General features: G+C 43.2%; 1 protein-coding gene across 1 annotated transcript in view; it reads right to left on the reverse strand.

The window, feature by feature from the left end:
• The window catches only part of ANAPC1 (anaphase promoting complex subunit 1), a 258,672-nt gene that overhangs the window by 202,295 nt on the left and 40,498 nt on the right, over positions 1 to 15,879 (reverse strand). Inside the window, exon 12 of the mRNA XM_077283141.1 lies at positions 8,334 to 8,399. Within this exon, the coding sequence (XP_077139256.1) occupies positions 8,334 to 8,399 (66 nt within the window). The remainder of the gene's footprint in view (positions 1 to 8,333; positions 8,400 to 15,879) is intronic.

The following is a 15,879-nucleotide window of genomic DNA, read 5'->3' on the forward strand; positions in this document are numbered from 1 at the left end:
AATGATGGCCACTCGTTTTTCTTTACTTAGAATTTGTATTATAGCAAGAAAAAAGCAGCTAACAGTCTATACAGTAGGACTATCAGCTGTGTATCCACCAGACTTCTGCTCAACACAACTGATGGTCCCAACCCCATTTATAAGGCAAGAAATCCCACTTATTAAACCTGACAGGGCACACCTGTGAAGTGAAAACCATTCCCGGTGACTACCTCTTGAAGCTCATCAAGTGAATGCCAAGAGTGTGCAAAGCAGTCATCAAAGCAAAAGGTGGCTACTTTGAAGAACCTAGAATATAAGACATAATTTCAGTTGTTTCACACTTTTTTGTTAAGTATATAATTCCACATGTGTTAATTCATAGTTTTGATGCCTTCAGTGTGAATGTACAATTTTCATAGTCCTGAAAATACAGAAAAATCTTTAAATGAGAAGGTGTGTCCAAACTTTTGGTCTGTACTGTATGTCTGATTTAGTCTTAACATTTAAGTAAAGAATGTGTTACGAGTTTATTGTTAAAACCTTTAATAAAAATTACATTTATTGAAAAAAAAAAAAATACAGGGTTGACTATCGTATTTTTCGGACTATAAGAAGCACCGGACTATAAGACGCACCCGGGTTTTAGAGGTGGAAAATAGGGAAAAAAATATTTCAAGCAAAAAAAAAAAAAGTGGTAAAATTTAATAACATACTATTATATGTGGTGTTATTATATATAATAGTATGTTATTATGTTGGAAGCTGCGGGTAGAAGATGGTGCTGCGGGACCAGTGTGGTTTCTGTAAAGTACTATATGCAGACGCTGGAGGGTGGGTATAAGAATGGGGGCACAGGGCTTATATTAAAAGCACCACTCCAGAACTGAAAAATAACACTGGAGTGCTGCTTTAAGAACCCATGGGAGAACTATAACTCCCAGCATGTCCTGCAGATGCTATGGCATGCTGGGAGTTATAGTTCACCACAGGAGTGGCAGAGTGCTTTATTGTGTGTTGTAAAGAATAACCTTTTAATTGAGGCAGCCAGCCAGCCACTGTGGTGAGGTGAAAAGCTGGAGCATCCCATGACTGCACAGAGTCCTCCCTCTTGTTGCCTTTCCACAGCACAGGTCATAAGAGGAAGCTTGCAGATTCTAGTGTGGAGTCCGAAGGACCTGTAATGACATCAAGAAGAGGGAGGGCTCTGTGCCGCCATGTGATGCTCCAGCCCACCCACTTCATGACATCACACAGGTCCTTATGCCTCAGCATCCAGCACAGCCAGGCAGGTATGCAGCGATCTTGTCCCCTCTGGCCCCAGCTGCTGCCTCCTCTACCGGACACACAGATCTCCCCAGCTGCTGCAGGAATCTGGCACTGGGGAAACCATGTGTGTCCCTGTGTAAGTGAAGAACTATTCATTTGCTGCTCCCTGCTCACTGCTCAGCTGACAGGTGGGCAGGGAAGTGGCTAATGAATATTCACTGCACTTTAATCATGAAGACCACATGGTTTCCCCAGCTGGATTCTGGGCAGCTGGGACATTTTTCTGCCTCCTGTAAGTGGGATCACAGTGCGATCCCACTTGTACTGCCTCCTCCCCACATGCTACATTCCAACCATAAGACGAACCCACACTTTCCTCCCAAATTTGGAGGAAAAAAAGTGCATCTTATGGTTGGAAAATATACGGTAATTTGCATGTATAGTAGCTGAAGCTCTGAGTGATAACGTTTAATACCCTCATTGGGACAGATAATACAATTCTGTCCATTGGCTGTGAAATTTAAGTTTGCTAAGATGCTTATGGCTTACAGATTACACCCTAAACACAATAAGACAGCAATGTGCAGCTAGCTCCATCTAGAGGCGGCTGCAGCATGTCCTCGTTTAATTCTGAAGCTAAGCTAGTATAAAAGAAAGTTTCCACTAGAAAACCAGTTAACCCAAAACATGACGACATGCTCTTAAAAAGGAGGAAAATTAATGTATTAGACAACTTGCTATATAGGGTGTGTGCACACGATGCAGATTTAGTGCAGAATTGGTGCAGAATTGGTGCAGAACTGCAGCAGATTTTTCTGCTGCAGAAACGCTGCAGAACTGCACTGTGATTTACAGTACAATGTAAATCAATGGGAAAAACAAAAAGCTGTGCACATGGTGCAGAAAAATCTGCGCAGAAACGCTGCAGATTTCAAAGAAGTGCACGTCGCTTCTTTTGTGCAGTTCTGCAGCGTTTCTGCTGCAGATTTTTCTGCACCATGTGCACAGCTTTTTTTTTTTCCCATTGATTTACATTGTACTGCACAGAAACTGCACAGAAACTGCACAGAAACTGCACAGAAACTGCACAGAAACTGCACAGAAACTGCACAGAAACTGCATAGAATCTGCGCAGAAACTGCATAGAATCTGCATAGAATCTGCATAGAAACTGCACAGAAACTGCATAGAATCTGCATCAAATCTGCAGATGCAGATTTAGTGCAGAAAATTCTGCACCACATTTCCTACGTGTGCACATAGCCTATGTACATATTAAGAAGCACTTATCTCAAAGATTTTATCTCTTAACATATAGCAAACATCATATTATATAGCACTGTGTTACTTACAATTGCTCATTTTACCTTTCTACCCAGATAATTCTTTTTTCTCTGCTCTATGTAGAAACAGACACTCAAAAAAAACTAAATAAATTAGGAATTCATAAATCTAAGTACGTACATATAATCCCTTTAAAACTTCACTTTTAATGTTAACATATAAAACCCAGACCCAGTATTCCAAAAAACTTGGTTAATACCATAAATAAAGAAATAAAATTATTATTATTTCTTTATTTATGGTATCTAACAAAGTTTTTTGGAATACTGGGCATGGGTTTTATATGTTAACATTAAAAGTGAAGTTTTAAAGGGATTATATGTACGTGCTATGTAGAAACAGGAAGTCTCTTGTCCCTGCATTTATCACTTCTCCCTTCAACTCCTGACTCAGCTGCTCCATCTTCCCCCGTCCAGTGACTCATACAGAGAAAATTGCCTGTTTCTACTTAGAGCTTAGAAGGATTCAGCTAGTCGGTTTTTAATCATGTGAAATCATAGACCTAATGGAAAACAGAAGAATTAGCTGGGTAGAAAGGCAAATGAGAAATTGTAAGAGCACAGTGCTATATAATATGATTGCAGTATATTAACACTTTCACGACATGCGCCGTACATGTACTGCGCATGTCGGGTCCCCTGCTTTGATGTGCGCTCCGGCGGTGAGCGCACATCAAAGTCGCGACATGTCAGCTGTTTTGTACAGCTGACATGTGCGCGCAATAGCGGCGGGTGAAATCGCTATTCACCCGCCGCTATTAACCTGTTAAATGCCGCTGTCAAATGCAGACAGCGGCATTTAACTACCGCATCCGGCCGGGCGGCCGGAAATGACGTCATCGCCGACCCCCGTCACATGATCGGGGGTCGGCGATGCATCAGGAAGGTAACCATAGAGGTCCTTGAGACCTCTATGGTTACTGATCGCCGGTGGCTGTGAGCGCCCCCCTGTGGTCGGCGCTCACAGCACACCTGCAATTCTCCTACATAACAGCGATCTGATGATCGCTGTTATGTAGCAGAGCCGATCGGGCTGTGCCTGCTTCTAGCCCCTCCCTTGGAGGCTACTGAAGCATGGCAAAAGTGAAAAAAAAAAGTTTTTAAAAATGTGAAAAAAATATTAAAAATATAAAAGTTTAAATCACCCCCCTTTCGCCCCATCCTAAATAAAACAATAAAAAAAACAACAAACCTACACATATTTGGTATCGCCGCGTTCAGAATCGCCCGATCTATCAAATAAAAAAAAGCATTAACCTGATCGCTAAACAGCGTAGTGAGAAAAAAAATCCGAAACGCCAGAATTACGTTTTTTTGGTCGCCGCGACATTGCGTTAAAATGCAATAACGGGCGATCAAAAGAACGTATCTGCGCCGAAATGGTATCATTAAAAACATCAGCTCGGCACACAAAAAATAAGCCCTCACCCGACCCCAGATCACGAAAATTGGAGACGCTACGGGTATCGGAAAATTGCACTTTTTTTTTTAAGCAAAGTTTGGAATTTTTTTTCACCACTTGGATAAAAAATAACCTAGACATGTTAGGTGTCTATGAACTCGTAATGACCTAGAGAATCATAATGGCAGGTCAGTTTTAGCATTTAGTGAACCTAGCAAAAAAAACAAACAAAAAACAAGTGTGGGATTGCACTTTTTTTGCAATTTCACCGCACTTGGAATTTTTTTCCCATTTTCTAGTACATGACATGGTAAAACCAATGATGTCGTTCAAAAGTACAACTCGTCCCGCAAAAAATAAGCCCTCACATGGCCATATTGACGGAACAATAAAAAAGTTATGGCTCTGGGAAGGAGGGGAGCGAAAAACGAAAACACAAAAACGAAAGGGCCGCGACTTGAAGGGGTTAAGAGGATAAAAATTTTGATGGGAGCTTTTCTTTAACCCCTTTCCACCATTGGACGTACTATTCCATCCATGTATTAACTGTAGTGAAACACTTGGGGGTTCAAAGTTCTCACAACACATCTAGATAAGTTCCTTGGGAGGTCTAGTTTCCAATATGGGGTCACTTGTGGGGGGTTTCTACTGTTTAGATACATTAAGGGCTCTGCAAATGCAACGTGACACCTGCAGACAAATCCATCTAAGTCTGCATTCCAAACGGCGCTCCTTCCCTTCCGAGCTCTGCCATGCGCCCAAACGGTGGTTCCCCCCCACAATATGGGGTATCAGCGTACTCAAGACAAATTGGACAACAACTTTTGGGGTCCAATTTCTCCTGTTACCCTTGGTAAAATAAAACAAATTGGAGCTGAATTAAATTTTTGTGAAAAAAAATTAAATGTTCATTTTTTTAAAAAACATTCCAAAAATTCCTGTGAAACACCTGAAGGGTTAACCCCTTTCTGACCTCGGACGAGATAGTACGTCCGAGGTCAGAAGCCCCGCTTTGATGCGGGCTCCGGCGGTGAGCCCGCATCAAAGCCGGGACATGTCAGCTGTTTTGAACGCAGACAGCGGCATTTAACTACCGCTTCCGGCCGGGCGGCCGGAAATGATTGCATCGACGACCCCCGTCACATGATCGGAGGTGGGCGATGCTTCAGAATAGTAACCATAGAGGTCCTTGAGATCTCTATGGTTACTGATCCCCGGCAGCTGTGAGCGCCACCCTGTGGTCGGCGCTCACAGCACACCTGCAATTCTGCTACATAGCAGCGAACATCAGATCGCTGCTATGTAGCAGAGGCGATCGTGTTGTGCCAGCTTCTAGCCTCCTATGGAGGCTATAGAAGCATGGCAAAAGTAAAAAAAAAAAAGAGTAAAATAAAATGTGAAAAAAATAAAAAAATATATAAAAGTTTAAATCACCCCCCCTTTCGCCCCAATCAAAATAAATCAATAAAAAAAAAAAATCAAACCTACACATATTTGGTATCGGCGCGTTCAGAATCGCCCGATCTATCAATAAAAAAAAGCATTAACCTGATCGCTAAACAGTGTAGCGAGAAAAAAATTCGAAAAGCCAGAATTACATTTTTTGGTCGCCGTGACATTGCATTAAAATGCAATAACGGGCGATCAAAAGAACGTATCTGCACCGAAATGGTATCATTAAAAACGCCAGCTTGGCATGCAAAAAATAAGCCCTCAACCGACCCCAGATCATGAAAAATGGAGACGCTACGAGTATCGGAAAATGGCGCAACTTTTTTTTTTTTTTAGCAACGTTTGGAAAATTTTTTCACCACTTAGATAAAAAATAACCTAGTCACGTTAGGTGTCTATGAACTCGTAGTGACCTGGAGAATCATAATGGCAGGTCAGTTTTAGCATTTAGTGAACCTAGCAAAAAAGCCAAACAAAAAACAAGTGTGGGACTGCACTTTTTTTGCAATTTCACTGCACTTGGAATTTTTTTTCCCGTTTTCTAGTACACGACATGGTAAAACCAATGATGTCGTTCAAAAGTACAACTCGTCCCGCAAAAAATAAGCCCTCACATGGCCAAATTGACGGAAAAATAAAAAAGTTATGGCTCTGGGAAGGAGGGGAGCGAAAAACGAACACGGAAAAACGGAAAATCCCAAGGTCATGAAGGGGTTAACAGTCTTCTTGAATGTGGTTTTGAGCACCTTGAGGGGTGCAGTTTTTAGAATACACTTGGGTATTTTCTATCATATAGACCCTTCAAAGTAACTTCAAATGTAATGTGGTCCCTAAAAAAAGATGGTGCTGTAAAAATGAGAAATTGCTGGTCAACTTTTAACCATTATAACTCCCTAACAAAAATAATTTTGGTTCCAAAATTGTGCTGATGTAAAGTAGACATGTGGGAAATGTTACTTATTAAGTATTTTGTGTGACATATCTGTGCGATTTAATTGCATAAAAATTCAAAGTTGGAAAATTGCAAAATTTTCAGTTTTCGCCAAATTTCTGTTTTTTCCACAAATAAACACAGGTAGTATCAAAGAAATGTTACCACTATCATGAAGTACAATATGTCACTAGAAAACAATGTCAGAATCATCAGGAACCATTGAAGCGTTCCAGAGTTATAACCTCATAAAGGGACAGTGGTCAGAATTGTAAAAATTGGCCCGGTCATGAATGTGCAAACCACCCTTGGGAGGAGTAAAGGGGTTAAGATCCGAATAGATGCATAAAGATCTACAGGTCCTTCTCAAAAAATTAGCATATAGTGTTAAATTTCATTATTTACCATAATGTAATGATTACAATTAAACTTTCATATATTATAGATTCATTATCCACCAACTGAAATTTGTCAGGTCTTTTATTGTTTTAATACTGATGATTTTGGCCTACAACTCCTGATAACCCAAAAAACCTGTCTCAATAAATTAGCATATTTCAACCGTCCAATCAAATAAAAGTGTTTTTTAATAACAAACAAAAAAACCATCAAATAATAATGTTCAGTTATGCACTCAATACTTGGTCGGGAATCCTTTGGCAGAAATGACTGCTTCAATGCGGCGTGGCATGGAGGCAATCAGCCTGTGACACTGCTGAGATGTTATGGAGGCCCAGGATGCTTCAATAGCGGCCTTAAGCTCATCCAGAGTGTTGGGTCTTGCGTCTCTCAACTTTCTCTTCACAATATCCCACAGATTCTCTATGGGGTTCAGGTCAGGAGAGTTGGCAGGCCAATTGAGCACAGTAATACCATGGTCAGTAAACCATTTACCAGTGGTTTTGGCACTGTGAGCAGGTGCCAGGAAGCATGAAGTGCTCCAAAATCTCCTGATAGCTAGCTGCATTGACCCTGCCCTTGATGAAACACAGTGGACCAACACCAGCAGCTGACATGGCACCCCACAGCATCACTGACTGGGTACTTGACACTGGACTTCAGGCATTTTGGCATTTCCTTCTCCCCAGTCTTCCTCCAGACTCTGGCACCTTGATTTCCGAATGACATGCAAAATTTGCTTTCATCAGAAAAAAGTACTTGGGACCACTTAGCAACAGTCCAGTGCTGCTTCTCTGTAGCCCAGGTCAGGCGCTTCTGCCGCTGTTTATGGTTCAAAAGTGGCTTTACCTGGGGAATGCGGCACCTGTAGCCCATTTCCTGCACACGCCTGTGCACGGTGGCTCTGGATGTTTCCACACCAGACTCAGTCCACTGCTTCCTCAGGTTCCCCAAGGTCTGGAATTGGTCCTTCTCCACAATCTTCCTCAGGGTCCGGTCACCTCTTCTCGTTGTACGGCGTTTTCTGCCACATTGTTTCCTTCCAACAGACTTACCATTGAGGTGCCTTGATACAGCACTCTGGGAACAGCCTATTTGTTGAGAAATTTCTTTCTGGGTCTTACCCTCTTGCTTGAGGGTGTCAATGATGGCCTTCTTGACATCTGTCAGGTCGCTAGTCTTACCCATGATGGGGGTTTTGAGTAATGAACCAGGCAGGGAGTTTTTAAAAGCCTCAGGTATCTTTTGCATGTGTTTAGAGTTAATTAGTTGATTCAGAAGATTAGGGTAATAGGTCGTTTAGAGAACCTTTTCTTGATATGCTAATTTATTGAGACAGGTTTTTTGGGTTATCAGGAGTTGTAGGCCAAAATCATCAGTATTAAAACAATAAAAGACCTGACAAATTTCAGTTGGTGGATAATGAATCTATAATATATGAAAGTTTAATTGTAATCATTACATTATGGTAAATAATGAAATTTAACACTATATGCTAATTTTTTGAGAAGGACCTGTATTAATGTTGCAGCACAATTTACCATGGATAGATACTCACCTTTACAACACCAGTGTACAGGATCAAATTCCCATTTATTTCCAACACCACGATCGTGTTAATACTCTAAAAATGATAAAGCAGAATCAAATGTTAAATGAAGAGTAAAGAGTTTATATTTAAAAAGTTTATTTCACAAATCTATAATCTGAAAATAAGCAACTTTTTAATATCTCCCATCAGGGACATTTGCTTCTTTCTCCTCCTGGACTGACCATTCCATCTCATTTCATACCTAAAATTTGGAAAATCTGTTTTAGTGAAGACTGCTTTTATTACAGAGATAGGCTTTGACAATTGGTGCTTTTAAAATTCTATGGAGGGGAGGTGGGAAGAGCTAGAGGCAGACAGACATTCTGCTGCAAGTTCTCCTGAATTGACAGCCACAGTCTTCCATAGAGCTTTATGAGCACCAACTCATCTCCCATCTCAGTAATGGGAAACCTTTAACCTAATTTCAGGTCCAATATATTTGACAGTGACCGAATCTTTGTGATTTTGGCTCTGCATGCCACTATTTTAGATTTAAAATGAAACAACCAAGATATAATTGTAGATTTTCAGCTTTTATTAAGTGGGGTTGAAAAAAAATATCTTGTGAAACGTTTAGGAATTGCAACCATTTTTTTTTTTTTTTTTAACAAAGACTCCTCTTTTCAGGGGCTCAAAAATAATTGGACAAATTAACTTTACCATAAATAAAGTGTTCAGTTTTAATACTTTGTAGAGAGCCCTTGCAGGCGATGACTCATGGGCGTCACCAATCTCTGGGTTTCCTCCGCTGTGATGCTTTGCCAGGTCTATACTGCAGCTGACTTCAGTTGTTGCTTGTTTGCGGGTGTTTCTGCATGTGAAATGCTGCTCGGTGGGGTTGACATTGACTCTGCTGTTGCAGAATATTCCACTTTGCCTTAAAAACTCCTGAGCTGCTTTTGCAGTATGTTTTGGGACACTGGACGGTACTTCACAGTACAGATGGACAATCGGCCCGGTTGCATTTGGTTGAATCTGAGCAGAAAGTATAGACCTGTACACTTCAGATTTATTCTGGCTGCTTCAGTTTCGCCTTGAGGAATGGGCAAAAATCCCAGTGGCAAGATGGAGAAAGCTCATAGAGACTTATCCAAAGGGACTTGCAGCTGTAATTGCCGCAAAATGAGGTTCTACAAAGTACTGACTGGGGTGTGAACAGTTATGCATACTTAAAGGGAACCTGTCACCCCCAAAATTGCGGGTGAGGTAAGCCCACCGGCATCAGGGGCTTATCTACAGCATTCTGTAATGCTGTAGATAAGCTCCCGATGTATCCTAAAAGATGAGAAAAAGACGTTAGATTATACTCACCCAGGGGCGATCCCGCTGCTGGTCCAGGTCCGGCGCCTCCCATCTTCATCAAATGACGTCCTCTTCTCGTCTTCACGCTGCGGCTCCTGCGCAGGCGTACTTTGTCTGCCCTGTTGAGGGCAGAGCAAAGTACTGCAGTGCGCTGGCACCGGGAAAGGTCAGAGAGGTCCACGCCTGCGCACTGCAGTACTTTACACTGCCCTCAACAGGACAAAGTACGCCTGCGCCGGAGTGAAGACCAGAAGAGGACGTCATCTGATGAAGATGGGAGGCGCCGGACCCGGACCAGCAGCGGGAACCCCCCCAGGTGAGTATAATCTTACGTCTTTTTCTCATCTTTTAGGATACATCGGGGGCTTATCTACAGCATTACAGAATGCTGTAGATAAGCCCCCTGATGCCGGTGGACTTACCTCACCATCGATTTTGGGGGTCACAGATTCCCTTGAAGTTTTCAGTAATTTTGTCTTATTTGTTGTTTGCTTCACAGTAAAGGAAAACTAGATGTTCACAGTGTTAGTCATGTTGTTTACATGAACTGAGGCAAACTGTTACGCCCGCAGGTGGCGCACGAGGTTCGTGGACCCACTGTGCCTACGGGCCGAATATGCCTAGGAAGGGGTGTAGCCAAGCGGCTACCTGTTGTGCACTGGAGCTCCTGAAGGTGCTGTCAGGCTGGGCTGCAGGTAGCCGCCAGGTACCACTCCTAGGCAGAACCCAGTACTGCAGTTGCTGACCTCACTGGTCAGGTTCACCGACACGGATTAAGGACTACACTGTGTGCAGAATTATTAGGCAAGTTGTATTTTAGAGGATTATTTTTATTATTGATCATCAACTATGTTCTCAATCAACCCAAAAGACTCAAATATCAAAGCTTAATATTTTTGGAAGTTGGAGTGGTTTTTTTTTAGATTTGGCTATCTTAGGAGGATATCTGTTTGCAGGTAACTATTACTGTGCAGAATTATTAGGCAACTTAATAAAAACCAAATCTATTCCCATCTCACTTATTTTCACCAGGTAAACTAATATAACTGCACAAAATTTAGAAATAAACATTTCTGACATGCAAAAATAAACACCCCAGTGTGGCTATGTAATACAGAAGAGAGGACGCACCTCGTGGGAGCTCCGGCCATCCTGGTCCTTATCCTGCCATAAAAACCCCTGACTCAACGATTGTACCGGCTAGAACGGTGCCCTCGGGACCTCAGGAGCCCGGTAATCTCCTTAGACGGCAGTTTTGGAGCCCTGGGACGTCGGGCGCTGAGGCGGCCTGGACGGGCGGCAGAATCCCTGGGCTGCGGCGGCCATCTTTGAGCGCACGCTCCGACGAGCAGGACACAGCGCCGGCGTTTGCCGAAGCCGGGTGTCTTCCCCTGAGACACGATAGATGCCTACGCTGTAGCGGGGGAGCACTGTGGAACACCGGAATACAGGTGCTGGGGTCTGGAGCGGTCGGCGTCCATCATTGCAGCGCGCACTCCAACAGCAAGGGGAGCGGCGCTTTATAGTATAACTGCGGTGCAGCTCAGGAGGTGTGCTAGTAACCTGAGACAGTAGAGGGGTGGTGCGGTGTGTGCCCTGGAAGATTGGGCCCTGCACACCCTTATCAGACAAACTCCTGCCAGCGCCATAACTCTGGAGGGATTAACCCCCTCCCTGCTGCTCTAACTGTGGGGGCTGTGAGGCTGCTCTAAGGCGCAGTGCCTGGGTGATTCCTCAGTTGCTGCTTTATAAACCCCTGACATTCTTTTTGCCTGGCCAGTAACCTTTCTGGGATCTACTCCAGTGTTTGACTCTGCCGAGACTGTTGTTGGGGAACAGACCAGCCATAACTACGAGTGTGGTCCTTTTGTGGGGTCCTTCTGTTGATCGCCATGCATCATTCCAAAGGAGCGGGGGCTGCTGACAAATTAAAGAAATATGCCAGAGAGGATGCCACTGATAATGTACGCACTCTCAGAAATAATCCCACGCAGAACCAACGTAAAAATCGTCTTTCTGACAGTAATGAGGAGGGAGAACAAGACGAACTGACTCAAACAAGTGTCTGAGCAATTGATGCAGGCTATATCCCTCACTAGATCTTCTTACAGAAAAAATACAGGACGTACATACTGAACTGGGTCGTCTGTGGCATGATATACAAGCTATGAGAGGGCGTATCTCGGAGGTTGAAACAAGAGTGTCTCATATAGAGGACACCATTACCCCTATGCCATCTCCGTGTGTGGTTCCACCATTACTCCAAAGCAACATGCCCGCTGCCTTGGGGTTATCCTTGATTCCGAGCTTTCATTCACCCCCCACATCCGATCACTGGCTCGCTCTTCTTATATGCATCTCAAAAACATTTCTAGAATTCGCCCTTTTCTTACTCTCGACTCTGCAAAAACTCTTACTGTTTCTCTTATTCATTCCCGTCTGGACTATTGTAACTCTCTACTAATCGGCCTCCCTCTTACCAAACTCTCCCCGCTCCAATCTGTCCTGAATGCTGCTGCCAGGATCATATTCCTCACCAACCGTTACACCGATGCCTCTACCTTGTGCCAGTCATTACACTGGCTACCCATCCACTCCAGAATCCAGTACAAAACTACTACCCTCATCCACAAAGCACTCCATGGCTCAGCACCACCCTACATCTCCTCTCTGGTCTCAGTCTACCACCCTACCCGTGCCCTCCGCTCCGCTAATGACCTCAGGTTAGCATCCTCAATAATCAGAACCTCCCACTCCCGTCTCCAAGACTTTACACGTGCTGCGCCGATTCTTTGGAATGCACTACCTAGGTTAATACGATTAATCCCCAATCCCCACAGTTTTAAGCGTGCCCTAAAAACGCAGTTGTTCAGACTGGCCTACCGCCTCAACGCATTAACCTAACTATCCCTGTGTGGCCTATTAAAAATAGAAAAAAAACAAAAACAAAACACATAATCAGGTTCCTTGCATCGTGTTCTCATACACTTTATGCAGTTAATAGCACTCTGTGTCTGTACTGCTACATACTTAGGCAGTTAACTGGTTCATGCAGCTTTACATGAACACCCGAGCCTTACACTATGGCTGGTCCAAATAACTAAAGCAATTGTTACCATCCATCTCTCGTGTCTCCCCTTTTCCTCCTAGTTTGTAAGCTTGCGAGCAGGGCCCTCATTCCTCCTGGTATCTATTTTGAACTGTGATTTCTGTTATGTTGTAATGTCTATTGTCTGTACAAGTCCCCTCTATAAGTTGTAAAGCGCTGCGGAATATGTTGGCGCTATATAAATAAAAATTATTATTATTATTATTATTATTATGGAAGCTAAGCTGTCAAAGGCCGCCGGCTCTGTGAATGCCTGGAAACAAAAAGCGGAGGACCTGGAAAACAGATTGCGCCACAATAACATTCGAATTATCGGCCTGCCGGAGCGCTTGGAGGGTCAGCAACCTGAGCAATTTCTCGAGGACTGGCTTAAAACCTCCCTGGGAGATGGATTCTCCTCAACATTTTCTGTGGAGAGGGCCCATAGGGTTCCAACGAGACCTCTTCCCCTAGGAACTCCACCCCTGCCTTTTTTGGCGCGTCTCGTCAATTGTAGAGACAGGGATGCGATTCTTCGCTTGGCGCGGCAGAAGGGCCCTATTAAGTTCAATAACGCTACTATTTCAATTTTCCCAGATTTCTCCATGGAGCTCCAAAAACAGCGGGTTCGATTTATGGTAGTTAAGAAGCAGCTCAAGGAAAAAAACATCATTTATTCCATGCTTTACCCAGCTCAGCTCCGCATTGTCCATGAAGGCTCTTCCTTGTTCTTTACAGATCCGGCGGAGGTAGCCGAATGGTTGCGGTCATACAAGGTGTCTAGTGTGCCAGACTCCTAAGTTGTTCTCCTTGTCTAATGGCAACACAAATTGGAGCTCTCCGTATAGGTGCTGAGCTTATCAACAATACCGGACACTGGTTCCAGTGAGGGTATCCCCTTTTCTATTTGACTGTAGGAGTGTAGGATTATACTCCTCCACTGTTCAAGCTCTGTTCTGTTTGGGTTTTTACACCAGTTTTGATTGTTTGATATGTTCGTTAGTCGCCATTGGTAATTTTGTGCTCTGCGTGATGTCCCTGATCCCTGCTCAAGTTACGGTGTATATTATTCCTTTTCCTAAGTCTGGATATGGGGTCTGAGATTATATGCATGACGTGGAATATACGGGGTATTAAGACTACCCGAAAGAAAATCAAGGTATTTTCCGCAGATTAAATGTTATCATCCCCATGTTGTAGCTCTTGTAGAGACACATCTGACCAGAGACACAGCTAAATGTACACAAAAGCCGTGGGTGCAGTGGTCCCTTCACGCATTCCATACCAGCTATTCAAGAGGGGTCTCTCTGCTGATACATAGGAATGTTAGATGGGAGGCTAGGGAGGCATGACGGGATCCCGAGGGTCGCTTTGTTTTTGTGCACGCCTTTATTAACACACGGGAATACGTGATACTATGTGTCTATAACCCCCCCCCCCCCGGCTAATATATCGGTTCTCCGCATGGCAATGGGTTTCTCCCTAAATTATCCTGATGCTAGTGTTATTTGTATGGGAGATTTTAATTTAGTCATGGATAACTCCATGGATAGATTGAGACTAGACGACGTGATATCTGAGGGGCCTCCTCCTCAATCCCCCTCCCAATTGGCACTGTTTATGGGTGGTAGCGGATGGCTGGACCTGTGGAGAACACGTCACCCTGAGATAAGGGATTACACTTGCCACTCATCAACTAGGCGGTCTCTATCTCGTATAGACTACATATTTGGATCTAGTGGCCTGGCATTGTGGGTGGATAGTGTTGAGCATGGCAATAGGGGGATATCGGACCACAGTCCAGTTATTCTTAAACTTAAATACGGTCAGTCAAATAATAATATACCCTGGAAATTGAATCCCTTTTGGTTGAAATTAATAGACTCTAGTGATAGAACGGTTGATCAGCTGAACTGCTTTATCTCTACCCATCCAGACCCTCCAAATCTTAGTTTGTTTTGGGATACTCTAAAAGCATACCTAAGGGGATGTTTGTCCTCCACAATTTCTTATATCAAAAGGATAACGGCAAGGGAAGATGATGAGATGGAGCGGCGGCTGAGGGACTCGGAGGCCGCTTATGTAACTAATCAAACCAGTGGCAACAGGGTAGAATGGCTTACTTCCCAGAGGTTATATACTCAACATATAGACACTAAATCAAAAAGCAAATTATTCTTTACCCGTCAATCCTATTTTGAATTGGGGAATCAGGCCAGTACACTTCTAGCTTTTTTAGTACGCCAACATAACACCTCTAATACAATACTACAGATCCGGGCACCTGATGGTTCATTGGTATCTTCTACTGAGGAAATTCTCCGGTGTTTTCATGATTACTATAAATCTTTATACAAGTCTAGTAGTGGTCTTGGTGTCCCTGAATGTTTAGACTATTTATCGGACATAACGTTCCCCTCACTGAGTCCAGCCCACCAAGCCTTTATGGAGGCTGAGTTTACTTTGGATGAAGTGGAGCATGCTATCACGGATATGGCCACTGGGAAAGCCCCTGGACCCGACGGATTTTCCGTCGAGTTATATAGAAAACTAGCTGTACTGCCCGGCTTCGCCCGGGGTAATAACTGCTGTTAGCAAAATAGAATGTGTTAACAAAAATTTATTCTGCACAAAAAAACCACAAAACAAATAGATAGAAATGTAATTATTAAAAGGCAAAAACTAAGCTAATAGAAGCATTTTACAACATATATTTCAACACCAGAGATATTCCACACAGATTTAACTAAATTGGCCAAGTAATGTGAAGTAATCTTCTACTACTTATTCGAGAGCCTTTTGATTAACGACATTCTTAGTTTTTCCTTCAGGTGCAAAGACAGATTTTTGGCTGTTCCAACTCTTGAACAGGCCACATAAAGTTGACCATGAGAAAAGCATGGAGATTGTAAATCTAAGCTAGCTGAAGAGCCCGGCGTTGCCTGGGCATAGTAAATATCTGTGGTTAGTTATAGCACCTCACTTCTCTTATTTTCCCATCACGCCTCTCATTTTCACCCTCACATCTCTCATTTTCATCTCAGTATATACATGTTTGTCATCTCCCTTATATATAGTATACACCTGTGTGTCATCTCCTGTATATAGTATATACCTGTATGT

Source organism: Ranitomeya variabilis, chromosome 2, assembly GCF_051348905.1.
Source record: "Ranitomeya variabilis isolate aRanVar5 chromosome 2, aRanVar5.hap1, whole genome shotgun sequence".
NCBI lineage: Eukaryota > Metazoa > Chordata > Amphibia > Anura > Dendrobatidae > Ranitomeya > Ranitomeya variabilis.